At 44.3% G+C, this 27,345-nt stretch overlaps 2 protein-coding genes across 2 annotated transcripts in view; one reads left to right on the top strand and one right to left on the bottom strand.

Annotated features, from left to right (window-relative positions):
• Positions 1-7,392, top strand: part of LANCL2 (LanC like glutathione S-transferase 2) — a 31,935-nt gene extending 24,543 nt beyond the window's left edge. The window contains exons 7-9 of the mRNA XM_049816931.1: positions 37-213; positions 3,573-3,645; positions 5,425-7,392. Of these exons, the coding sequence (XP_049672888.1) occupies positions 37-213; positions 3,573-3,645; positions 5,425-5,540 (366 nt within the window). The 3' untranslated portion in view covers positions 5,541-7,392. The remainder of the gene's footprint in view (positions 1-36; positions 214-3,572; positions 3,646-5,424) is intronic.
• Positions 7,393-16,212: 8,820 nt separating this feature from the next.
• The window catches only part of VOPP1 (VOPP1 WW domain binding protein), a 65,869-nt gene continuing 54,736 nt past the window's right edge, over positions 16,213-27,345 (bottom strand). The window contains exons 3-5 of the mRNA XM_049817123.1: positions 22,814-22,891; positions 20,631-20,767; positions 16,213-16,669 (exon numbers count right to left, since the gene is read on the bottom strand). Coding sequence (XP_049673080.1) covers positions 16,488-16,669; positions 20,631-20,767; positions 22,814-22,891 — 397 coding nt within the window. The 3' untranslated portion in view covers positions 16,213-16,487. The remainder of the gene's footprint in view (positions 16,670-20,630; positions 20,768-22,813; positions 22,892-27,345) is intronic.

The raw sequence follows: 27,345 nt of genomic DNA, 5'->3' as shown, positions 1-27,345 counted from the left end.
ATTTATGTGTGTTTATTCTCTGTTTTTATTCCACAGACTTTTAAAGAGGATAAATACTTGAAAGATGCTATGGATTGTAGCGATGTCATCTGGCAGAGAGGTTTATTGAGAAAAGGATATGGGATCTGTCATGGTACTGCTGGCAATGGCTACTCCTTCTTGTCTCTCTATAACCTAACTCAGGACAAAAAGTACCTCTACCGAGCTTGCAAGGTGAGCTTTACAGCATTCCAGCAAAATTGCTGTTCCTTTTCATGTCATAACACCCATGCAAGAGTAAACTGTGATCGAAGTAGGCTGTTGTGTGCTAGAGCTGGAGCTGGCTGGCTGTGCGTCCGGGTGGGACAAAAGGGTCCTGTCACTTGCTCCCCTTTACTGACGCTTTGACTGGACAGCTTCAGCCATGTACATGGGGCACGTACCATCTTAATACGCAGAGTGAGACGCACAACTGTTCTGTAAGGGTGGAGGAACTAAACACGTGTTCAGAAGAAAATAGAGTCTGAAATCAGCCTGCCTGAACAATAACAGACTAATGTTATATGGTGCTAATTATTCCATTGAGACATCCACTGTCATCCTCAGCTCCTCAAGCGATACTGTTTGTAGTCTTTTGTAATTATTTGTTTTCTGACTAGTGTCTGTTTGGGGCTTTTAGAGCTCTGAATTGCAGTTATTAAATTACTCGCGTAGATTTTTTTCATTAATACAAATTGCAGAGAAAGACACTCAGAATTTTTCCACTGGAATTGTCCAGGTTCTGCTATCAGCTCTGGCTATGCTAGCAGTTACCAAAGGAGAAGGCTCTGTCTGCCTCTGTTTCCTAATTTCATAAGACTTTTGGTTTGATTTGGTTTGGTTGTTTGGGGTTTTTTTTCAGCTTAATTCACTGATACTAGGTTTCATATTGCATACATAGTTATTTAGCTGAGGCCTTTTTAAAAGTATTGCAATGGGAAATTTGATGAGTTGCTGCTTAGGTGCTTTTAGATGAGCACTGGCCCTATGTAAAGCTATTGTATTCATCTCCACTGTCAGCCTGTCCTCCGTCAGCAGAGCTTTAAAAAGTTGCTGCTTGTCTCACATTTACCAAAGCATCGTTTCATGGGGACACCTGTAGGCATATCTGCATCCTAGAGAATGTAATAAACCCCGAGCACTCCCACAGCAAATGCGTGTCTTAGTCACATGTGGACTCATCCACTGCTGACGTGTGAGCCACAGCACCAAGCAGACATTGCTGTCGGCACAGCTATTGGGTTCTCCCTGTCATCCTTCATCCTAGTACAACTTCTGTGGCTCTGTGCGGTATTGGCAAGTCCTGTTAGCGCTGCATTTCTGGCTTACGAGGGCCTTGACATTCTTCCATACCAAGCTAGAGAAAAGCAAGCATATCTATTTCAAAGCCAAAAAAGGAAGAGGCTTGATTACATACCTGAAATCCATTTGAGAAGGACGGTGTGGCACAGTGGACAAAGACTGTTTGCTGGAGGTGCCCAGCCGTAGTCAGGTCTGGCAGCGTATTTGCAGCCATTCTGCATTTTAGCATCTCCAGCATTCAGTCAGGCCCTTTGGGCTCTTGCAGGGGAAATCTTGAAACAGGCAAAGGAATTTGCTTGTCTGGCATTCTTGAAATCTTTTTATTTTTGAGCCAGAGCATGCAGGGAAGCAAGCATGCAGTTATGTTGGTACCTAAAGGCATGTAACTGAGAGAACTTAGATGGCTCCCTTCCCAGGGGTGTTTGCTCACACCAAAAACTTGAGGCCCAGGGGAAGGAGTCTGGCCAGGAATCCCTGGTTACCTCTCAGGAGCCATGAAACTGTTTCACAAATGAACCAGAAGAGCTTGAAAGGCCATGGCTCCTGGTTTGTGCTTCTCATTTTTGGCTTCGCAGCTTTTCTCCAGCATTATCAGACAGGCTCCCAGAAGGCTGAGCTGCTCCTAGGTGGCCTGCCTGTGAGAGGAGAGAGGGGCTGCGGCATCCTAGGCTCCAGGCAACAGAGAGCATCCGAGCCTTGTGCTGCTCAGCGTTGTGATTAAACCACTGCTGATAGCAAGCATGCCCAGTCTATGTGACAAGTAATGGCAGATGTCTTCCTGCTAGAAGATATTTCTTTTTCTTTTTCCCCCTTGGTTTAACAAAGATATTAGTGTGGCTTACTGGATCTGTGAGTTGTGCTGAAGCTATGAACTTCTAAATGATGGTTGTGTTTCAGTAGCCTGGGGTGCATTTTTTTAATTTCTGTTGCAGTTCCCAGGCTGGCAGTAATAATAAAGGCTAGTGTGCAATAAGATGTGGATGTTGCAAGAATTGATTGTAGTTTAGCAACATGCCATAAACATGTTCAGTCCCCACATATAAGACAAGATTACATGGAGGATTAAACCTTGGTTTGAAGACTTATATCTTTGGGGGGCCCAAAAATGTTTCATCAGTTCTCAGTAACAGTGTAGACCACAATGTTTGTGTTTGTGGTTTTTTTGCTGGGTTTCCTCAAGACATTCACATACATGCACACACCCCTACCAAGAGAAGAAAAATCCATCCCTCAGTAAACTTTTAAACAGAACAGAATGGGGGGAAGAAGGGAGGAGATGCCAGTTTATCCTCCTGTTGAACAGACTGATGGCTCTGGGGGCATGCTCACACTCCGTATAGCTCCAACTCTAGAGCCAGGGCACTCTCTAGTTAGTAGAATGATCTGTTTGCTAGCAGGTTGCCCAAATTGCAGGGAGAGCGGGGAAAGACCTCTCGGTTCTTTAATTTGCAGGAATCCTCACACTGTATTTTGAGTAAGCAGTGGTTTTTTTCCAAGCACAGAAATGCCAGGCGAACTTGTGGCCCCCTGTATGCTCTGTGGAGCCATAAAGAAGAGATAGATGGTTGCTATTAAATTGATCCAGATTCATAAGTCATGTATGTCTAATGTAGCTACTGCAGCAGTGTTGATCAAACACAAGACAGTGTTAACTCTTCTTAATGGTATTCCGTCTTCTGCAGCAAAACATGGATGACCATAATAGTCTAACTGATTTAGAACGATTTTTCATAAGGCTTGGGGAGAGCAAATAAATAAAACTAAGTAATGGCAACTGGAGATTTAATACTCTAAATTGGTGCAGAGAAGTGAAAGAAAACCAAAATGCAGTTAACGACCCTGAGTCCTGAGCACGTGGATAATTTAAACACCAAGACAGATAAGAAACTGATACAGTATTGGAAAAATGTTGCCCTTTGAAACTGAATATATCTGTTCTCGCAGCATTTTTCATTGACATGTAGCAAGGTTGATTTACAGAAAACAGAAGTTAAGTACAGCCCACCTAATTACACCGTTACGAAACTGAGACTCGTGCTGTGGAAATACATATCCTAAAACCTAATTGCAGCCTTGTCACCGTTGAAGTGGGATAAATTGATCTTGGACAGTGATTTCTGTGTTGTGTTTCTGCTTACACAATTTTACATTTAATACCTATTAAAGATATGCAGATACTCAAGCTTGCATTTAACAGTCTTAAATAAAAAATGTTAAAACAAAACAAAACCTTTTTGTTTTGTTTTCCCCAGTTTGCTGAATGGTGTTTGGACTATGGTGCACATGGATGTCGTATTCCTGACCGACCTTATTCTCTCTTTGAAGGTAAAGTGGTGGTGTTGTAAATGGTATTGTATTATACAGGAAGGGCGGGCAACCTTGGAGTTTTGGCACACGCTTAGGAGTTGAGAAATCTTTGGTGGGTTCCTCTACTATTAAACATAGACTCGGCCCCTACCAACCACTTCTGCCTACAAGAAGGTGGGTGGGAGGGAGAAAGACAAAAGAAAATCATTCACTCTCATAACTCTCACTTTTGGTTGCATTTTAGTAGTTTCCAATGTAAAGCCAGTGCTACTGTTATTCTTGGAAAAAATTCTGCTGTGCCGATGGCTCTTGGCTTAAAGCAAACAGAAGTCCAGGCAACAGTTTTGTTGTGGGTGTTGTTGCAGAGGGACTGGGCAAAGGAGCAGCTGTGGGTAGGGGATCTCTAGTAGAAGCTGCTGGTTTGTCAGAACTAGACCTTCTCTGCTGCAATACTAAAGCAAGGAAAAGCTAGTTTTAATACGAACCAAAATCACTTGAACAGAAAAGAAATGCGGAGTTCTTAGGGGGGTTTTCTGTAAGGTCAGAGATGTTCCTAAATACTTTCCTAGAGCTTTGTAATTTTTTATTTGTAGTTTATTTTCTATTCCCTATCTCGTCCTTATGTTTTAGAAAGACTGTAGCAAGGAATCAAAGACCTAAGCAGGATTTAAAGTAGCACTACTTCATGAACAGTGAGCCTAGTATGCCACCTATCACAAATATGTGAAATTACAGCAGACCGAATAGGATTATTTTACAAATAAACCAATCCAAGGTGTGAACACAAGAGAGCAGTAGTTATATGCATCCCTTCTAAATAAAGAGTTATTGTCTTACTGTTTAAGGAAGAAAAGTAGAAGTATTCTTATTCTTGAGAGCTCCCTTGCATGCACTTGTAGAGGGGAAAAAGCAAGCATACAAATCTGTTGTATAAGAGCTTTGAAATTTGTTGAGAAGTTGAAGTAGTGCCAACAATAGGATGATTTGTGCTTTAATGCTGACATATAGCTTTTATTTTAGTTTTTTAATGTTGGGGGGGGGGTGTTAGAAAAAACTAGAAATCTCAATTTTGAGACAAAAAAGTCTTAATTTGGGGGTAGCCAAATTTTTGTAGCCAAAAATTGTGTATGAAGTTGTCCAATTCCGCATGTATGTGCATACTTTCAGTGGAAGTTGTATGTGCATCTTAGGGGTTGTCCTAATTGTTTCATTTGCCTCAGATGCTGTATTTCAGGAAGGTTCCTTTGTATGTGCTTAGCTGTTGATAAAATAGGATTTCACCTCAATCATAAAACTGAGCTTGTATTTGTATGCTCTCCTGCTGTAGGGCACCTCTGTTGTCTGTCACACTAAGAGTTTTATTCGGTGGTGCTGGTGTTAGTGCTTCAGGCTCTGGATGATCTTTTTATGAATAATGAACAAATGAATCTGTACATCACAAGTATAATAAAGTTTTGCCTTTGTTTCTTAACCAATGAAATGATGAGCAAGAGTTGCTCAAATTCTGAGGGACAGTCCAAATTGGGATTTACTTTTTCTTAATTGACGTAGCATTGAGGTTGTGCACCTGAAAAGATGGTAGCAGAGAGATCTTGGTTTTTGCCTTTGATCTTTTCAAGTGATACTTCGTTTCCTAGGCAAAGTACAGATGAACTTGCCTTTCCATAGGCCCTCAGTTCCCCTGTTCAAAAAAAGATCTAGTGAGGCAGTGTTCGAACAGGTGCTGTTGCCTTTGCTGTCAACTGTGCTATTTTAATGTCAAAGATGCACAAAGATCTCTTTCTCGTTATGTTTTAGGCATGGCTGGAGCTATTCACTTCCTCTCAGATATTTCAGTACCGGAGACTTCCCAGTTTCCAGCGTTTGAACTTGGACCTCAAAGGAGGGAAAACAAAGTGGAACAGGACAGCTAAAAGATCATTTTGAAGGGAAACTGATGCCAAAAGAGATGAGACTGTTTAGTGCCTCTGATACTGAACCAACTCAACCCTGAATCGACGGATGGATAAACCCATTTTCTTGCCCCCCCTGCCCCAAAGGACCATGAAGTCATTAGAGCATGAACGGGAGAAGCCACATTTAAGTTCTGTTAAAGTGACACCTTCAGACGTAGGACAAGAAAAGTCAAGTTTTGAACTTTCTCTCTTCCATTGTACTTGTCTTTTTCAGGTCTTTGACATGCTCTGCATGTTTATTGGTGTTGTGTGTTGATTCAAGTCTTTTGTTGTTAGCAAAAAGCTGGTCTTTGTGTGAATCTCTGTCCTGTACCTTTGTGCATGACTCACAACAGCAGTGTTGCTTTCTGCAGCGTGGTTACCCAGAGAGTTCCACCTTATGCCAGAGAGTTAGCTGCAGGACAGTGCCCAGCTTCACTGGTGAGCTGGTAACTTTAAACAGAGATGAAAAACGTTTTTATGTTCGTATTTTTCTGCATTTTTCTCCACAGTCCCTAGAAGCTAAGATGATGGAGATCAGCCTTTTTTGATGAAGAGGTATGAGGCCATCTCTATTTTCAGAAACTTAGCAGGTTGGAAGGGACCTGGTTTATATTTTGCTGCTGTTGTGGGAGGTTTTTTTTGAAAGCCTGAGAGAGGCTCCCTTTGGTACCTGCACCTGGTTAATGTGTTAGGCACTTGCAGCAGGGTGGAGATGTTTGTCCCCACCTCTGCAAAGCCCCATCCCATGGCATGAGCTTAAACTGCAGGTGGAGTCACCTGTACTAACCTCCCGCTGCCACCAACAGCAGAGCAGGGACAGCGTAACTGTGCTTCTCCTCTCCTGTGTGTGGATTTGTAATAAGCCTGTCCTGCAGCATCCTAGTATACAAATGAGTAAGGGAAGGCATCAGGGCAGTTTCTCATGCTGGTAACTCAGGATGACTGTTGCTTCCAAACCAAGGTGGTGATTTGTTCTGGGCCCTTCCCTCCCTCTCCCAGCCTCGCCACATTTAGCCCATGTAGTATGACAGGAGCGATAAATACCAGCTGCTTGTGGAGACTGCAGAAGATTAATAAGCAATATGAAACTGTTGCTCGAGGCTGTAATTGAAGTTTATTTCATCTTAAAATACAAACAGAAAAAGCCCTTTGCCCTTAGTTTTAACTGTGCTGCTAGTGCTTTGCTTCCCCTTGTAGTGTGGTGGGGTTGTGAAATACTAGACCTGCCTCCAGGTGCTCCTGAGTATCAGGCTCTCGGTTTGGGAGAACTGGGACATACGCTGAGTACGCTTACAGCAGGCTTATGTGTTCCAGATAGTAAGTATGCTTACTGCTTGAAAAAGGTAAGTAGGTGTAGCACACTCTAACTCATTCAAGCTCTGTTGTCATCCTTCCCTCAGGTCTCCCTGTGCTCTGTCATTCCAGGTGCTTATTTTAGTTGGTATCTTCTGTCAGGTGCGAGTGTGACAGATGGCAGCAAGTTTGACCTTTCAGGCATGCGTCGGGATATACATGACCTGTGGGCCATCTGCTGAGCACCAGTGTTTGCGGTCAGGCTTGGAGGTGCAGCGTTGCTCCTGCATAAATATCTGAATGGTAGCAGGTGACTTCCTTGAACTTCACAGTGTCTGTTGCCGTATCCATTGGGATGTTAATAATCTCCACATTTGGTTCTGGTGGCCAATAGCAGCAGTGACAGTGCAGGGACAGCTTTAATGTCTCAGTGTAGCTCCTCTGCTGGATTGTCAGGTATGACTAAAACACAGGAGCAGGAGGAGAGACTTTTCCACCCCTCTGGCAAAGGGCAGAAGCGGGGGGGGGGGGGGGGGGGGGGGGGGGGGGGGGGGCGGGTGGAGGGCATCGAACCCAGATGCATCTGTACAGCCAGGGATGAAGGAAAATGCTGAAAGTCAGTGGGAGTGAGGGATGCTGTATGGCAAGCAGCTGGGGTGAAGCAAACCAGAGCAGGGCAGCAGAAAGCGGAGGGATCAGTGAGGAACAGGGAGAGCTGATTACGGGAGGCAATGCACAGAGTGCACCAGTAGAGGCCATCTCAAATGAGATGTTCCTCCGTGGCAACCATTCTAAGGTCTAACTTTGTTTTTCTTTCTTCGGCCTGCAGATCACTGATCCTGCCCATAGATAAGTCAGGGAGGAAACTTGCCCAGGGTGAAGTCTCACAGAAGTTCTAAGGAGTTAGATGGCAGGTCTGATCCTGTTTCACATCACCCTACCCCTTTTTTTCCTTCCCCTTGGCAGTGACTGCAGAGCATGTGGGGTGGGTTAAGCGGGAAGAGGCTTGCCAGGTTTGCAGGAACTGCCTGCAAACACACAACAGAAGCCACCGGCCTTCCTGGCAAATCCCAAGCATGTGTTGTACTGACTGCTTAACTAGGGGGTCAACAGGCAGGTTTTTTCATTCAGTGATTATATACATATATGCTGCCTTCGCTGCTGAGCTTGGACTGGCACATGTGGGAGGTGATTTGGCTGGCTGGAGCCCAAGGGTAATTAAAGCTTCCTGGTTTAAAAAATATATAGGTATATACACATTTAGAACAGACTAATACTGAGCAGATCTCCAAGATGCTTGAGTGCACCCATCGAAATAATGAGCAAGTCAGCTACCAGCTCTTTCTGTACTGTAGCCAGCCTTCTGCTGCGGTGGGGCTTGGCCCTGTCTTTCTCTGCAGAGTCCTCTTGGAATTGAGCAAGACTGGAAATGTATTGAGTCGGGAAGCGTCCGACAGTGCGTCTGCCTTGTCTTCCTGATGTGACTTTCCCCGTGGCTCCTCCTTTCTGTTTGTCACAGCATTGTGATATCTAGGTGGCCCATTAAGAAAGGATATTGTGTGAAGGTGAAAAAAATGTATTTCACCAAGGCATTGTTTTCAGAAATCACATCAAACTAAAAATGTGGAAAAAGTCTCAATATTCCCTTGTTTGCTTTGTCCGTGTGTAATTGTCCATCTGTTGCAAAAAGCAGTAGTGTTAAAAATGGAGATGCTCTTTGGGCAGAAAAAGAGGAAAAAAATGCTGATATTTTGTTCTTTGGCTTTATTAGTAAAGATCAAGCTATGTGGTGGTAATTTGTGTGATTCTTTTTTTTTTTCCTCCTTCCTTGTACTCCTTCCTTCCCTCCAGCGCTGTGGCAATAGCTGTCCCACTGATCTTACTGCGGAACTGCTTCCCAATCTTACAGTCCTGCAGGATGAAACACATGCCAGAGAGTGGGCAAATTGCTGCCTTTTTTTTTTTTTTAACCTTCACCTTTTACTAGCATTGCAGGCCTCTTTACTGCTGCTTCTCCCAGGTGCTTTTAATGTGGATTGCTTAGTGCAAAGTGTTGCTTTCCTCTCTGGTCACATAGGTCCTGTTAAACAGTTTGCAGCTACAGCCTGACTCGTGACTAGCTGGTTTTTAAGAACACATGTATGAAATCTCTCTGTCCAGCTAACATCTGTTTTCCAGCTTTGAGAACACTTGATGTTTTTCTCTATCTCGGCTTTAACAGAAGGAAACTTCAACTATGCTGCAAGCATTTCTGTTTCACAAAGCCCCATGTGCCACTTGTGGCCTCTTTACCACAGAGAGCAACTGCTGCTTTTTTGAATTAATAGCATTATTTCTGGTCTGTAAGTAGGGACTTGAAGATAATCTCTACAAATTCAGCTGTAGCTAGATAAATGCATTAGGGCTTTTTTTAGCACAACAGTTGTGTCTCCTGTCAAAATAGGGTAGCATAGAGGGCTAGGAAGAAGCATGTGTGCTGCATGTCAGGTAATAGCTAGGTAGCAGGGTGCTGCCTGAGCCCTGTCTCGTCAGGGTGTTTTGATGCAACAGTCTTTTCTCCTGGTGAAGTTGTTCACTTTTCCCCCCTTCGTTTTCATTGGTTTCACGTTGACGCAGAGGAGTCTCTGCACGGCAGAGCAGCTGTGATTTGCATGCAGGAAGCAGTAGTGACCTGTCTTCAGCCACTGCTTCTCTTCAACAGATACAAGTGGGCTGCTGTAAATCCAGCTGTAGCTATTAGATAAGCTAGAGTTAGGCAGCATGCGATAAATATAGAGACATAGACACATATACCTATCCTTGTGACTTTCTCACTGCATAAAGCCAAAATAACACATGCAGCTAAGGAGCTACCTCCATCTCTAGCCCCTAGGGTCAGAGGGGTGCTTAACTTGTCACTGTTCCCTCTGCTTTACCTGCTGTCCCCTTGACGTTGCAGGACCTGGCAGCTTGGGACAGTGGCTGCCAGCTGCACCTCTCCTCTTTAACAGCATCATTATCTAGCAGTTGCTTTGTAGAAACTGCCTTATGCCAGATCTTCCCCTGCATGGTGTGGCTGTAGTAGTTTCCCTATCAAAGAGTACAAACAACTGTAAAATCAGTTTGAGCTGTAAGACAGCTCGAAGCCCCAGTGCCAGGGCAGCAGAGGGGAGGGCTTCCAAAGCCACAGGGCCTGCAAATAGATCCTGGCCCATTTCTCTCTCCCACTGAATTAGCAGCAATGTATTAGATAGACCAGAAGAAAAAAAAAAAAGTAAGTCTCCACTATCTGACAAGGTGTTTTATCTTCTTGGGCTGACCTGTGTGCCAAAAAAGTGCTGCCTTGGGTATATACATATAAAACTAACCCATCTGGGGTTTTGTGTTTTGTTTTAAGTAGGGAATAAAGAGCAATACCTCCTTTGTGCTTTTGTGTACCACACAGTCTGAAGAGCTTGTTGGAAAAATGTAGTCCCAGCTGTTTGTTTTCAAAGCACTGTAAGCTGTCACAGAGCTCAGAATAAAAGGAAAAAACCCCACCCACAAAACAAAAAAGCTTGTTGCTGCATTATCTTTTCCCAAAGTGATAATGAAACACAGGAGCAGCTGCAAGGCAGCCCCAAACAGAAATGGCAGGGCTGGTACCCTCCTTGTCAGGCCAGGTCCTATTTGCAGCACAACCGATGAGTCAGCCTGCTAATTACAGAGAGGCATGGAAGGTGGTGGAGGATATTGCAGGTGACATTTGCCCCTCTCCTATGAGCCATGGGGCACCTGGTCACATCAGGGAGAAGGAGGTGGGGGGGGAGAATCAATAACAAATCAATACTTCAGCAGCTTCAGCCCAACAGCACTGCCTTGACAGGCTCTCTTGCCTACACCTTGGCAGAGGTGTTTCAGCTGCCCTGGCCTGACAGCGAGGGCTGCGTATTTGCTGGAAGGCTGAAGAAGCAGCAGCAGCAAAACTTTATAAACCCTCAGACTGCCATGAGCTTAATAATTCACCCATTAGTACGGACTCTTCCCTCAATAGGACCCAAGGCAGCAAAGCGCTTTATGGGAAGAAAATTTACTTTCCTCAGGAAAAAAAAAAAAGCATCTCCTGAGCCCAGGAGATGCTCTGGCAACAGCCAGCCCTTGTCTTCAGTGTGAGCCTAAGGAACTTAGAGCTGTGTCACCAGTGACTGAAGGGTGAGCTTTGGCCTGACTGCTCAAAGAGGCTTTACAGCCCTGCTGAAGGACAGAAAGCAATCCCCATTGCTGCTTTTCTTCTAATCATCTTGAATAAGATCTCATGCTCCTGCTGCAGGGCTGAAAGGAGATATGTGGAGCATGTAAGGCGGAGGAGGGAGGAACCAAAAGCTGAAGGAAAGTAATTCCCAAAATCTCCTGCCATAGGCAGGACACAGCATCTGCGAGGCTGGTCCCATGATCACGGAGTGACTTTGCACCCCTGCTTACTCCTGACAGTAGCTAGTTAGAAGAAGATGGTATTACAGGCATATTCTTCATCTCCTCCCCTCTCAAACCACAGCAACCTACCAACAAACCCAGGCTGATAACCAAAGTCTGCATAACCCCCTGGAGCTGCCCACAGACAGAAAGCATCATGCAGGATGCCAACCAGCAAGTTTTCAGGCTGTGCCACTTCATGCCTTTTTACTGATGGAAGCTGCATCATTTCTGTCCTTGTGTTGGTGCTGGGTCACACCCACCCATCTGCCACCCACCAGGTCACTCACATCCCACCCCCCCCAACCAAAAATCTCCCCCGAGCAGCACCTACCCCAGACCACCAGCAGTCTCTGCACCAGCAGCCCTGCCAGCCCTCCACTGCTGCCACGCAAGACAGGTCTGCAGGAGTTGAGGACAGCCGTTCAGGGGCTGGGATTGATTTTCTGCCAAAACCCATCAAGTTGAGCATTTATGCACCTCCCAGTCCGCAATGCCTTTGACCAGCAGCTCATGACCAGCTGCCTGACACTGCCTGCATCTATCCCCTGCTGCTGGGGTTTCGTAGCTGCAGCCAGTGGCAGAGTGGTTCATGTGCATGCCAGAGGCAAGGGGAGGCAGGCAGTACCTGCCCACCCTCCTCCCCCTCGTCTTGCCCCTAAACCAAGATTTAAGAAGGTCTGCTCCACCAAAGAAGTGCATTTCTAAGGTCTGGAGGAGTCAAGATACATCTGTCCCAAGCATTTACCCTTAGCACTCATCAGGCAGCCAATCGATTTAACATAATCCAAAACAAATCTCAAGGTGTTCTGGTATCTGTAGCCAAGTAATGACTTGAAAAACACTCGAGAAATAAACTATTCCCTCCACCCGGAAAGCAGAGTGCACACCCTGCACCACTCTGGCCTGGGAGACACAGGGCTGGTGGGACAGAGGTAGGGCACTGCTAGCTGAAGAGCTCATCAGGAGGCAGGGTGGATGGTGTGTTGGTCACACACAGCTACCTACAGGTGAGAAACCCCTGCCATCTGATAGGAGGGGAAGTAAATGGGGCTCTTCTGTCTCACCAGCGATGGTGGAAGAACTAGCAGCTAGAACCTGCTCAGAAACATGGCCGGGTCCATGGCCCTGAAAACACCCGAGGTCAGGAAGGTTTGCTTCATGAGGAGCTGGCCGACTCCCTGTTGAGAGCTACAGAGTCTCAGGAATACCACCTTCATAGCCCTTCAGAGACAAGTTTCATGACAGCGTACCTGGAGGCACACGCTGCACACAAGGATCACAGGGTCCTTACAAGCCTATAGAGACCTCTGCTCATTCCCTCCCTGCATGATCCCCAAGGAGGAAAGAGAGCCAAGCCCATCCAGTCATCCATAACCTTTGCTGTTCTTCATTGAGACAGTGAAACCTCCGGCTGAAAGCCAACTGCCCAGCCACAGAAAGGGCAGGTTCCCTCCCCATCCCACAGCGCAGCCTAGGTTTGTTGCAGAAGCCTTGGACCTACGAAGGACTGGCCATACCAGAGCTATGGGCAAGGTGTACCGAGAGTCCCTGGTAGTACCTTTTCTCTCAAAGCGCTATAGTTGGAGTTTTCACTGTGGCAGAAAGGGACTGACCCCCCTCCTGCTCCCATTTCTGCCAGGGTCACAGCAGCGGAGACCTCAAGGGTTTCCTTACCCACCTGCGCATGTTCCCCCCAATCACTGCCTCCTCACAGGAACATCAGGCATGTTCTGGGGACACACAACTGAAGAAAGGACTTCAAGGGGGTATCATTTATGTTGCTGGCTTGGCTTAAGCATCTCCATTTTGCCCAAGCCCTGTTCAAGGCATTTAGACCCCCATATCAAACACCTTTGCAAGAACCAGAAGACTGATCCCCACAACACATTAAATCGCCATCAAATGTAGATAGTGAGATCTCAAAGGCAGGTGGGGAGTCAGCCCTGTACCCTGGTCTGGTGCCCCAGGGAAGGGGCAGGGGAGTGCCCCACACATCCCCAGGGATCCCAGCCACCAGCACCAACCTTATTTTGCAGTCAAACACCACCCTGCCTCACCAGTGAGGCACCAAAATCTGTTGTGTTAGAGAGAGGACACAGTAGCAGCACCCAGAGGATCCAGCACAGGAATCCCAACAGATAAAGAATCAACACACCACGAGGAAGTCGACATTAGCACAGCTGCAGCAGCTGGCAACTCCTAGGGCATCACTACTGCTCAGTAAAATCCTGTTGGAAGATGATGGTTTCCTTCATCTGTGGGACTGCACCCCCAACCTGTCATCACTGCCCACTGGTGAGAAGTAATCCTGTCCTTTCCAATGGTGCGCCTGTAGCCTGTGTTTCACATCTGGCTTGCTAAAGCAGTTGTCAAGTACAAATCTCAGTGGCATTAGCCCTGCCTTCTTTCCTCCTCTGCACACAAGAGGTCACACTCTTAACTCTACTTGGTAACCTACAGAACTTGAACCATACAGCTCAGGAAAGAACAACGAAGAGGGCTAGAGGTACAGCAACATACAATCTTACTTTAATAAAATGCATTTCAAAAGAAAGCCTGCACAAGTTTTATGAGCAGTAGAAGCCCCTGAGACTGTAAAAAGACCTACTTCTGCTCCACCCATCCTCCAACCCACTAACCCAGCCTTGCAAAGCGTGCAATGTACACTCCCTTCTTTTTCCCCCACTTCCTTTCCTTAAACTAAGAGGGGAAAAAAGGGAAAAAAATAAAAGAAAACCTAAAAACTTCCAAAAGCAAGGCAACGAGAGGAAAGGCATGTAAACAGTCTGCAAGTAATTCATATGGATGCCCACACAGGTGCTATGTTTGTTTTCAAGAGAATACCAAGCAAGTTTGCTAGCAGAGGAGTGTATGTGTTGTAAGAGGTAGTGTGATCCATCAACACCAACAAATAAACCAGCCAGACTTCAGGAAAACTTCACCAGAAGTTGCATTTCAATGTACAGCATAAGAATTCACTATAGAAGGCTTCTAGTCAATGTGTCCAAGAAAAAGACAGCTGTCACAGGCACATTTCATAATATAAAAGGACTTAACATCTATCTACTGACATGAGGTCTGTTGTCGTATCTATTGACAGAAAAAGAAAGGTTGGATCTGCTTTTAAAAAAATCTGTCGTGTATACACAAACCATATTCAGTGACATATGCAGCTTTACACTTCAAGTGCACACTAATTTAGAAAATATATACAGTTGTGGTGTGCAGATGGACCTAGTAATCATACACAAACCATACTTTTTTGTCATCTTAAGTGTCCACCACACACACAGAATTACTTTGCTTTGTCCCTTATTATGATGCACAGTAAGGGAAAGCCTTAGTTACAATTTCACCCAAGTCAGATCTGCAGGAATGAGCTCCTCAAAAGCTAGCTGTGCTCCAGATGACTACTAACTGCACCAGCAGCTTTTAGAACCAGTGACCCTTAGTGGTTTTTCTGTTAAGAGACTCATGTTCATAATAAAAGGGATGGTCTTTTCTGACAGTTCTGCAAATCCAGCTTGCTGCCTAGGAACAAGTTCCACAAGCCACCGGCATGCATTAACTGCACAATAAAGCTTTGGCTCCCTGTGCACCACAGGTCTTCAGATTACTCCAAACCACCTCGGTGACCTCTGTGTCCTGGCTGGAGTGACACGGGAGCAGTCGGTGTACTGGCAGTGAGTAAGCATTCACCTGGTACCCAAAGGACCATATCGGACTCCTAACCCTCAGCTATGCTGTTTCTGCAGGTCCTTCAGGAGTAGAAGGCAATAGCATCTTCTTTTTGTCACTTGCTAGTGACACAGCTCTGAATATGCACAAAGGGAGAAGGTCCCATTAATACATAGTCATGTCTCAGAGTAGCTTCACATTTTTGCTAGACATACATGGGTGTGAGGGCCCTCAGAGGTAAAGGGGCTCTGTGTTTATTTGAAGGTGTTGACAGTGGTCACTCAGAGAGTCAGACACAAGCATGAGATGGTAAACCGGGAATCCTGGGGCTGCTCACAGCAAAACACATGAAGAGCTAAGAGTCACTGAAAGCCAAACCACCTGCGCATCAGGTCAAGGAACTGCTCTTAAACACCAGTCCCAAAAAGCTATTTATTTGCCTGACCTAGAGAGGAGAGCAGTTTTACAGATCTGTCACATGGAGATGACAGCCCTAGTTGGTACTCTTTGTGGCAGCAGTAAGACCATAATAAATGCTACTATTTCTCAGGGACAAAACTCCCATCAATGTCAAGGGGAGCAAGCCTGGAAACATGCTCCCATTCCTTCTTACTGTAATTATTTTCCAATTTAGGGAAGAAAACTCACCTACATATTTCAGTGTTTCTAACCATTCTGTCATGAGGCACAAGCACAAGCAGCTCTGAAGTTATAACACCTCCCTTTCACTAACAACATTTAGGTCATCGGCTGTTTCATACAATCGTACTGCTGGCAAAACAAGGGGGGCCAGGATGCCGATCACACAGGCAGAGCCCAGGTGCTGGCCAAGAAATACTCAAATCCTGGTCCTTCAGCTTTTAGATGCATAATTTGAAGTAATGACTCCCTCTTTTCTAGGGCGCTTGGCAAAGCCCTTGCCATGACTCGACCAATGCTGGTGCTCCAGTCACAGAGACTTCTATCACGGCATCTTTCTGTTGTGCATCAGAACCAAATTGTACAAGAAAATTGTAAAAGAAAAAGATGGCGATCTCCATTTCTGGTAAAAGCATTGCCCTGCCTCTTCTACTTCTACCCTCTTTCTCTGTTGTTTCCCATAGATGAGGGCATTTCTGCTATGGGGTCTTAGGAGAGTGCACATCGCTCTGGCGTTGCATAAAGAACCGCTATCAGTAGCCTGCCACAACACAATTAGACCCATGATTGAAACAAACAATAAATAAAGAGAAAGACATACAGGTTTTAAATATAGGTTTCCATTAAAAGCATTACAAAGACAACTTCTCTCATTATGAAGACAAAGAAAAAAATCCACTTCTACTAAAAAAAAAAAAAAAGAAAAATTTTTAAAAATTACCCCTTTGCAAGTAACTTTAATGAGGAAAGGCGCAGGGAAGGGAGGGAGAGAGGACTTGGAGAACTAGCAAGTGTTCAAAAGGGCGGATGCCCTCCATCTCGGTCATTTTGCAATGGCACCTTCTTCTCACACAGTCAGCTCAGAAAGCCAGAGAGTCCTCACGTGGAGGATTTCACCACCTGCTCATAAGGGGGAGGTGGTGTGTTGCAGTAGGAGGGTGGGGGTGGGTAAACTGGGTTTCCTTGCGGGGAATTGGGCTGGACGTGGAAAGCCATAGCCATGGGATTCATCACAGGTCCACCTGGATCGGTGTAATACGGCACTCCAGATTGTTGTGACCCTGAAAGAAAGAAAAGGACAGAAAAGACATCAACAACGGCAGCAGCATCAGGTCATGCTCTTCCAGGGCCTGCGCTCTGCACACTCAGACAAGTTTCTCAAAGTGTTCATCACAGCAAAGACAAGGAGCCACCTTTCTCCCATCCCAGCGAAAACACAGGCTTGCAGGACTACATTCACTTCTTGAGATTTCACCAAAAAATTTCCACTTTGCATGCAATGGAACTAATTTAGTGAAACAAAGGGCACCACTGCCCCAAGCGACTACCATTTGAAAGGGAAAACAGCAAGCCCTGCTCAGTTCCCTGGACAGAAAAGCTGCTGTGCCTGCAGAGAGGAGTGGCACGGGATCCCAGATGGACAAAGGGGTTTCCACTGCAGCCCTGACTCAGGTGTCAAGCCTTACGAAAGGACTTCACATTATTTTGTGGTGTACTGGATCTGCCTGTAAGCCAGAGTGCATCTCAAATAGATAATTTCCCTTCTAGGCATAATACAGCTAAGGAGTAAACATGTATGAAGCAAAAACCCAAGTTGAAGCCAATTATGGCTGGCTAACACAATGGGACAAGATTGCTTTGCACAGATTAAATTTAGGAAATTATGTTGGAGCCTGCAGGGACAAAGAAAGGAAATGTATGATCAAATGCAAAATTCCTTAGCTGTGACACATGAGGACTAACAGAGACTGCTGCCAGGAGGAATAACAAAGGTGGCATGTAACCCTCCTCAGATACACAGCAGGTGGTGGAAGACAACTTAATGCAGTTCCAGCAATTAAAGTCACAGACTATCTTTATCTCAAGATGTAAATTAGTTTTCTTCTCTTTCTCTCTGTCTATTTAAATAAAGCTGGACTGAAAAAAAAATAAATAATAATCATGGCTGAGCAACAGGTTTTCTTGTTTTGGTGCTAGTCTGTTTTTCCTCTAATGACACAGGCACAGTGTTTTTCCCCTCAATCATTCCTTCTGTGACTTGGTGACACTAGGACTCGGTATTGCCACAGAAGGAATACAGGCTTCTTGAAAGCTTTAAGCATCCTTTAGTACTTCAAGCATTCAGGAAGCAGCTACATACTGAACCCAAAAACATGTCCCTACAGCATTAAATCAGATGGGCCGAGCCAAAAGGCAGGGGGATGCAAACTGTCCCAGAGCCTGGGGTGTCTGCCTGGGGAGCTTTGTTTGAACACTCGGGAGCAAAAAGGATGGAAAGCAGATGGGGAACGCAGCTATTTCCTTCTTAACACAATTTTTAACACACCACCACAGTAATTTTTCCTTTTGCCTGTCTGAGCAAAGACGCAGCCTCTCTTCCTCTCTTCCTTTGGCGACAAGAAGCCCTTGTTCTGCTTCCATCTATAGCATCAGCACACGGCTGCAGGAGAGCCAGGCTGGGAACAGGAGCCGAGTCCCACCTCTCCAACGTTTGGGCTAATACCTTTCTCTGCAGCCTTTTTTCTTAAGCATTTTTGTTTTAAAGTTAAAACCTGCCCAGCTCTGTGTTTCTGCAGTTTCCAACTGCATGGGGACATGGGAGAGGTTGAGGTAGCTCACTGCAGCTTGCTCTTTAGGAAAATAACTGTTTTCATTAAAACTTCTGTGTACTATTATTGAATTGGGGGGGGGAAGTGTGGACACCAATCTTTTGTGATATTTTTTCAGTTCACTGAACCCAGCAGAAAACAACAACTGAATGTCAACCTCCTTGTCAGATCAGCTCAGTATTTGTTAAGGGTCTGCAAAGGGACCCGACCTTTTCCAGCACCTGAACTGCCAGTTTGGGGCTATGTAGGCCAGGGCTGAAGTGAAAGATACCACCAGGCCTGCAAACTGCTGCTTGTAGGTGAGGTGTTCAATCCGTCTTCCAAGTCAGACCCACAGAAAGAGCACTCCCACTTCAGGATGCTGCTGGGATGGCAGAATATGCTGCTGTTATCTCTGCAGGGAAGGAGGGAGATGGGCGTGTTTCAAGGGATCCACCTCAACAGTGAACCGGCTACTGCTACCAAATCTGGAAGAGGAGCTAGCATAAAATGAGAACTTGGTTGACTACTAATTCCCATTGCTTTTGCTGTTGAGTATTCCTAGAATAGTATAAAAAGTAAAAAAAAAAATAATTAAAGAATTGGTGGGGTTAGCTCAGACCCCAAAGCTTTTAAGTAACAGTAATAACAGTCTGGAAGCAGGTGGCATAAGCGTGTCGTCAAGGGGCTTGTGCTTATTTTGTATTTACCCACAACTTGCGTTCCATGAAGTGTCATGAAAAAATAAAACCGTGCTCTAAAATTAAATCTGGTATTTACCAATCCAGCCAAAGACGCTCCCTGTTCACATAATCTTGAGGTTATTTTTCAGGCTTAAAAATATCAGTTTAGTTAGTTTGGCTCCCCCCCAACCATCCACTGTTGAAAAATAAATACTCTCAGTGGAAATGCTTGTTCAGTCAAGCAGAAAAACAGATGCAGAATAGAAGCCCTAAAAAAACCCTCTTAGGATTTAAACAAAAAGACGGTGAATAAAGTGTCAGTTTGTGTCTGTAACATCTTTTTATCCATTTAGACCTGTGAGAGATGGGGGGGGGGGGTGGGGGGGGTGTGTGTGCAGGGAGACATATCTATGAGTACATGCTTAAGGATGCAAGGAAGAGCATTTCCAAAGTCTGCACAAGGTACGTGGGTGTGCAATAGCCAGCATGACAGCAGGGAGAGCCCAAATGCTGCATCTCTGCACAATGCTCGTAGTCACAGCTAGCGAGAAGGAGTTTAGGACACTTTTCTGAGGAGGCTGTCTTGATGCAGCCACAGTATTACACAGAGATGTAATGGTTCAGAAGACAATTTTTGATAGAGAGGTTCGAGGCACCACATTTTCAGAGATCCTCCTTCTCATTACAAATATTCTGTTGTATTTCCACTTCCAAGCCAGTATGAAACAAAACCAAATAGCCAATTCCAAAAAAAGTTGTCAGAAAAGATAATTATCCTCCAGCTTCAGCTCTCTCTTATACAACATACAATAAAATGACAGCCCGGGAGGAAAAGTGCCAGTGTACCAAGCATGCCTGCATGTGTGTGTACTTTCACTGGCACAAATGACCACTGGCTTATGCAATCTGGACAGTGGTTAAAAATGTCTCAGTTTGGCCTTGCTGAGGCAGGGAGAAAGCAAGCACCAGAGTGTGCACTCAGATAAAAATCTCAGCACTGTAGAAGGTCTTCCAGCTAGAGACAGCTGCATTCAAAATGGTCCCATAAGGCACTGCTTACAGGTGAGCGTTATTTTGCAGGATTCTCCCAACTGGGACTATCTAACAGCCAGAGAGGAAGAAATAACAAACTTAGAAAGCAGAATTGCCACAGGAGCCATCACTAGGTAGATCCTCCTGATGCTCAGAGCCATTACCAACCAGAGAGACAGCAAGCAGACTAACAAGGGGAGAAGGACCACTTTGCTGCAGAAAAACTGCAGCACAGAGCATGGAAGGCAAATCAAAAAGAGAAGACTGGCAAGATAGCCAGATTGTGGAAGAAAAATGTTAGGCTTTCCTTCACTTCTGCCAGACGTTACCAACTGTATTTAAAACTCTTTCTTCATGTCACTGTTCATTTTGGATACCTATCATTTTGTCTACGCTGCAAAGCGAGAACTTGCTAGCCTCCTTCCGTCATGGACACACAGCTGTAAAGGTATGAGGAACGACAACAGAAGGGAACTGAAAGTCCTGTCATCCTGGGTTTCAAAACCACTTCTGTACACTGCAGCTGAATTATGCTGTTTGAAAGGCAGAAGATTTCACTCATCACAGGAGGCGGCTGCATGGTTTAGTGCAGTGCAATCCCTTGTCCAAATCCCACAGTTTCCAAAAACCAAATAAACAAAACCCCCAACCCCACCCTTTTTAAATGCCTTGGCAAACACCAGAAATGAGTGAAACTTGTTTAATGAGCAGTCTCTGACCTGATGCAGTGTTGACTGGTTGTCTGGTGTAAGACACGTTAAAAGTAGGTTCTTCTACTAGTGGAGGAGGGTACATTCGCCTTCGGATAAAGAAACCAGCTCCGCAACAGAACAAAACTCCCATCATCAAAAGGAACCTAGGCAAAGAGAAGAGGGAAGTCAAAACCCACCCGCATTCAGGCAGCTCTCAAACCCAGCCTGTTTGTTGAGAGAAACAAGTATCATCTAGCAATCATCAGCCTACGACTTTTTACCAGTGTTTCTTAAATAGGTTGTCTCTTGAAAGCAGGTCTATGTCATTTGAGATAGCACTCATGGGGCACTTACAAATATATTACGGACATCTTTAGCCATTAGTACTATTGTCCGATGTTTTCTGGCATGTAAAATACAAATCTGAAACTAAAACGCCCTTGAACTTTTGGAAAGTTCAGGTTCATACCTGACCTTTGCCTCCAGGATGCTGAACTGAAATTCCAGGTCGGTATGGTTTCAAGCTGCATATCTTGGACACAAGCCTTACACTTACAGCATTGAGGCTGGCCAGGAGGTTTGTGGGGGACAAAGAGGAATACTATTCTGCAGTTGCCCTTAAAAGAAGATTCTTAGATGTTCTTAAGTTACTCAGCACTGTAATTTTGTTTCTCATGGGAAATATGGTAGCTGGCATTTAAGCTTAAGCCAGAAGACTGAAGCATTCAGCACTGAAGATGACAACCTTTGCTTTGTGCTCCCTAGACAGGATATACATTCTCAAGGAAAAGGACATCATTTTGCTTCAGTTGTTCTCCTCTCTGCTCCTTTTCTGACCTGACTAAACTGTCCTCATCATTCCCTTGTCTTGGTGCTGTGGAAACAGGCACGTGCAGCAAGGCCACATGAGAAGATTTTTTTTCTTCAGACAGTGGCTTTCACTGTGTTTCCTTGATTAGTTATCAGACATGCTAGTGACTAATGCAAGCTCCCATAAACTCAAATGGTTCTTTCGCCTGTAGCCACCTCATTTCAGGGCCCTTTACTGGAAGACAATGACAACTGTGCTCTTTCTTCTGGAAGGGAGGGAAGTTGGCCAGAGGCAAGCCTACACACCATGCTTATCTCCTCTGGAACATTCCCAGGTGCCCGAGAGGGAGAATGTGACACTGCACGGCAGTGAGAGGTATTTCATGCACAGGGTCAAGTTCTGTTCTTGTTTCTACAGTGGAAATAAGAGCAGAAGGAGGTCCTGTTTCCCTGACCCAATATGAATACATTCCCTTTTGGCAGTGCTCCTGCAAAGGATTTGTTCTGAACAGAAAAACAGAGATTTACGACGTCACCCCAGGGACTGAGCTGCAGAGCTCTTCAGTTATATCAGTAAGGATTGTACACTAAAATCCCACAGTCAGCTTCGGGAAATCTCTGTATTATAGTACATATCAGGCTTCTGGTTTTCACTGTTTGTTTCACTTTTGAAGCCTTTTTTTTAAGTAGTCTTCAAATTCCACATAAAAATGTCTGAAATAATTTTTTAGGAGAGCTTTTACTTTCTCTCTACTGTAATGAGAAAGTTTTATTCAGGTGCTTTCTTAAATTCCTCTCCAAAATGAATTTACCTTATTTTTTCATTATGCACATAACAGTGATTAGTTTAAGCTTTATCCAGATTACTGAGCTGCTGGTTTCACAAGCTCAAATCTTTCTGCCTGCTTTTCCCTTGCTGTCATCTCCAGTGAAATCCTCATAAACGTACTTCTCTTCCTTTTTAATTGAAGCCTCAATTCAGCTGGCAAGAATATCTTAAACCCTGCCTAAATGCACAATCCTCCTTATACAATCCTCTTTTAAAACTGAGTGCCCAACAAAAATGGACAAATGCTGCTGCTTGGTAGTAGCTGGGACAGGCGTAAGGAATGCAGCAATTTTGGATAAAAGCGGGACCGCTGCCTGTACAGACCAGCAGGATGCAGAAGCAGGAAAGATCAACCTGACACGAGTAACCTCCTTTTTCAGTGTTTTCTCACTACATTGGGAGAATTTTAGAAGCAAAAACCCAAAGTCCTTGCATTTACATGTACACATATACATTACCGCACACTTGTACCTACTTTACTTTAAAATACTAGGGCTGGCAATACCCTGATTTAAGTCCTACAAACAAGACAAGAACAGGGCAAACAAAATTCCCAAATGCCCTGACCTACCAAAAATACCATAGTCGCTGGATAGAGAGAGCTCTTACACAGCATCTTGAACCACAGCAATCCTCATAGGAGCGACATCTGCAGAGAAATAAAAAGGCGTTAGGGGAGTGGTTGTCACTCAGATTAAAACGGGATCCCCAACCCTGATGCCATTCACACTCCTGCCCGAGGCATTACTTTTGACATTGCCATGAGTCTGGGAGGCAAAGCCGCCTGGCAGTGTTGAAGGTCAGGTTGGACAGGGCTTCGAGCAATCTGGTCTGGTGAAAGATGTCCCTGCCCATGGCAGGGGAGTTGAACTAGATGATCTTTAAAGGTCCCTTCCAACCCAAACCATTCTGTGGGTCTATGAACAAGAACAGACTACCCTTGGCCGGATAAAGTTGTCGATCACATGTACACATCCATGGCACGGCTCTATCACTATTCAGGAATTTTTTGCATGTTATTGAGACTACCTTCCTATATACTTCTTTTAAAGCCACCTCAGAAAGACTGAATGCAGTGTTTAATTCTATATAAAAGGACACATTATAAAAGAAAAGCAGTATTACTGTGTTTTCTTTCACAGTAAATGAACACTGCAGACCTCAAACATGAGCCATGTGGGGTTTTATTCACTGCAACAGACAAGAATTGCAAGGTCAAAACTGCCAGATCACTCATTCTTTGCAAATAAGCAGCTTCCAAACAGAAACCACTGAGTGGAGAGAAAACTTCAAGTGTACTGTTATTTGCAAATTTAATGGCGTTTTTTGCTTCTCAGAAGTTGCTCTGGACTGCAACTGCCAACAACTCCAATTATTTAAGTAGGCTTTCCTCTAAAAAAACCCACATTTCAAATTGATATTTCATATGGAATAGAACCATTTTAAAGGTATTATAGCACCAATCACTGTAAGCACAAGGTACCACTTCACTAAAAAAGTCAGCACATACATTAACTGCAACCTCTGAACAATTTCTACAGTAACTGCTATTTCTCAGACCAATGAAACGTATTTAGTATGAAAAAAGACAGGAGTAACACAGAAACCATGGTACGTGACAGACTCGGATGAAAACATTCAGATTAGCATATCCACATACCAAAAGAAAAGAGGAGATTACCACAACTGGATCAATCTTTTTAAGGGTGTTCACATTTGTATGCTCAAGGCACATATTTAATTAAGCATCTGGTTCTGGAAAATTTGCCCAACTGCACGACTGTGCTCCCATATTTGTATGCAAAGCTAAAAAAAAAAATCAATTGGATAATTGTACAGACAATTACACATTTACACGCTCAGTTAACAAGCCTTCGCTCACAAAATACATCAAGTCACACAGGCTTCAGCCTCTAATTGGTGCCAGAGTAGGATGCTCTATGGATACACAATCAGTTGTTTTGCAAGTGAAAAAGAGTTACATGCTCTTCTGATGACAGGTAGGCAAGATTTATTTAAGCAAGCTGGAGGATCTGACATGATCAGCCCAGCAAGGTCCATTAATATACTCAGGCACCCAGTTTGAGACTCAAGCAGAGTTAAGTCGCTCATGCCAAAAGAAAAAACACCCACTTTGCTGTCCCTGAACCTCAAGGTGACCCATCTCCAACCTTTCTTCTTTAAAGCTTGCCAGGACCCTAACAACTGCTCATCCTCAAAGTTGCCAGACCTCACAAAACTATTAACAAGACTTAGCAAGTCAGCATTAACTTCAGTCCCATCAGGACCAAGAAATTAAGTATTCCTCCATGTTCCCCAAGTGGATCAACCCAACAGGAGCTTTCAAGACATATGTCAAATACATAGGCAGGATCGGGCCCCTTATGAAATGGGGTGGCAGCTGCGGAGTTCTGTTAAACCAGTGGTCATGGCACCCCTTTTGCTCTTCAACACACTTTTGGTTGGACCCCCTCATCCACATTGATGGGCACTTGCCCTTTTTGCTGATGCAGCACAGCAAGGACTTGGCTGGGCCAGAAAAGCAGAGAAGAAATGGAGCCCATAAATCTAGAAGCCCTTCTTGAGGCAATTAAGGCAAAAAAAAAAAAAAAAAAATAAAAAAAAAAAAAAAAAAAAAGGAGGATTTTAGGCATGTGAGCAGTCTTTATTTCTGCTTCCACACACTGGCTCTGTCAGCCCAGACACCTACACCTGACCACAAGCAGGATGGGGAGCGGATGCACCAGGCCAGCCTCTGGCCCCAAAGTAATTTCCAAGATCAAGCCCCAAGACCTTAACTTGTATTAAAAGTTAAATTAAAACAGAGAGCCCAGGGAGGCTGCACGTATGCCGCCCCTATGCCCAACCCCTGCCTCGCTTATTTTGCATCTGTTTTTTCCAGAGCCAGAAGAGATGAGAAAAAGCTATTTTAAAGTATATAATTATGGTCGTTCAAACACCAAAATTAAACCAGCATCTGTATGAGGAGTATGGTATCTGAATTTACTTTTTATTTTTAATCTCTAAATTGTCTAGACTACATTGTCCAGGCACCATTTTTAAAGTCTAAGTGGCTTAGCTTTTCTTCTTGTGAAAGAGGGCTAAAGTAGCAGCTGGAAGACAGAACGGCTCAACAGCGGATTGTTTATGATGCTCCTGAGACCACTGAATGGCAAACAAACAGGCCATCAAAGAGAAGTTTCATCTCCTACACAGATGACTGCACTTTCAAATGGCTAAAAATGATAATGCAAAGGATGGAGGAGTCTCTCATTACAGCTGTGTTTAGAGAAGCTCCATTTTCTAATAGCCAGTAAGCTTTCTGAGGCAACTCATCCAAAGCTAAGCACTGCATTTGCTGGGTAGATCTGCGAAGCTAAACCAGTATCACGACTTGGAGGAAAATGCCTTTGAGATCTAACACTAGTAATCCTTTTACTTTTTACCCATAGAACCAAAGAGGCGCTTTATTTTGCATGCCTGCGAGTATGGACACAGGTACCCGTATGTAGGAGCCTAGAACCAAGGATGATGCCATGGTAACAACCTGCTGTTTGCATTCCCCACCACTTGATAGCAGTGCCAAAAAAGACTGGAAGAACAAACGGCCCATTTGCTGACACTGCTGTCAGGGTACCGCAGAAGCTCTGCTGATCTCTTGTTCTTGATTCAATGTGCTACGAAAAAACAACACAACTTCTGACAACATTGATCCCAATTACAAGAAAACTAACTTACTTACAAAAGCCATATTTATTAGCAGACAAAAGATGACAATAAAATCAGCTTATTAATGCAGTAACATACAAGCTTAAGTATAATCAGTCTTTGATGTACTATCTCTTACTGCCTGACAGCAAATCCCAGCAGAATTAAGACCCCGGTTCATAAAAAAAAAAAAAACAATTAAGCACACAGACATATATTTATTGAATTGGTATGCATATTCTTTAAATTACATTCATGCTTTGGCTTTTCTTTATGGAGAAGGACTGATTATGCCCAATGCCAGTTGAACAAGAATGAGCCTTACTGTCAATCTAAACTGGACCAAGCCCATCTCCTACAGAAGACTTTTCTAATGCCAGTTTTCCCTCTTTCACACATAAAGATGATCCCAAGAACTGCATTTCCCTAGGGCAATGCTTGTTTCATTGATCACAATTTAACCCATTACATCGGATAAGACGTGATCCATTAGTTGCTTTGCTAATCTGCAACTTCACCAAGCATACGGTCTCTCTTTTGAAAACTGTCTGCAATGTGATTTATGATTTAGAAGGTACATCTTTTCATTCATAATTCAGGAGAGTGAAATTAATGCATCTGCATGTCCAATGACGTGCACTGCTAGCACACCAAGGAACTGACGTGTCAGAGATCAAAGTCACACTGCGTGTCAGATCACAGCGACAAGCTTTTTGTATGGGTTTGCACTTAAATCACGACACTGAACTTCTTTCCTTAATGGACAAGCAAAGCACAAAGTTTTACAGAAGGGTATACAGTATGACCCAAACCCCACAAACAAAACCTGTACTTGCACGTGTTCTGCAGATAACAACTGCTGAATGAAATGGTCCAGAAGCTCTTTTCCATTTATACCTGCACCTACACAGCTGATCAAGTCCCTTCTTAGCAGAGCTGTCGCAGCAAAGAACATTATCTAAATATAATTCCCCGATTAGCACTTGCTGAAAAGTGGAGAAATTAAAGAGGTAAAGCAAGGATTGCAGTCTTCAGTAGACTGTATGGCCATAGTGGTCTGACAATGTTCCCTGTCCTCACTCAACATGGGTATTTCCCCATCAACGCCATCCCTTTGAAATGCAGGCTGTAGCATTCTTCGGTTTCCTCTCTAGACTGTTTGCATATTATGTGCCAAAACTTTAACATTTAAGATGTTTTATTAGCAACATCCTTTGGAAGAGTGAAGCAAAACAAATTGTTAATCCGCAAGTAGTGGCAGAAACCCTACTGTAGACACAGAGGATGGGAGGGCAAAAGAAAGCCACAAAACCCCCACAACAACCAAGCAAACTGGGATTCATTGGAATACAAGAAACACTGGCAGTTTTTGAAGTGTGTGTGTGTGGCAACCAA

Source organism: Accipiter gentilis, chromosome 14, assembly GCF_929443795.1.
Source record: "Accipiter gentilis chromosome 14, bAccGen1.1, whole genome shotgun sequence".
In the NCBI taxonomy this organism is placed as follows: domain Eukaryota; kingdom Metazoa; phylum Chordata; class Aves; order Accipitriformes; family Accipitridae; genus Astur; species Astur gentilis.
This window is presented reverse-complemented; position numbering and strand designations above follow the sequence as displayed.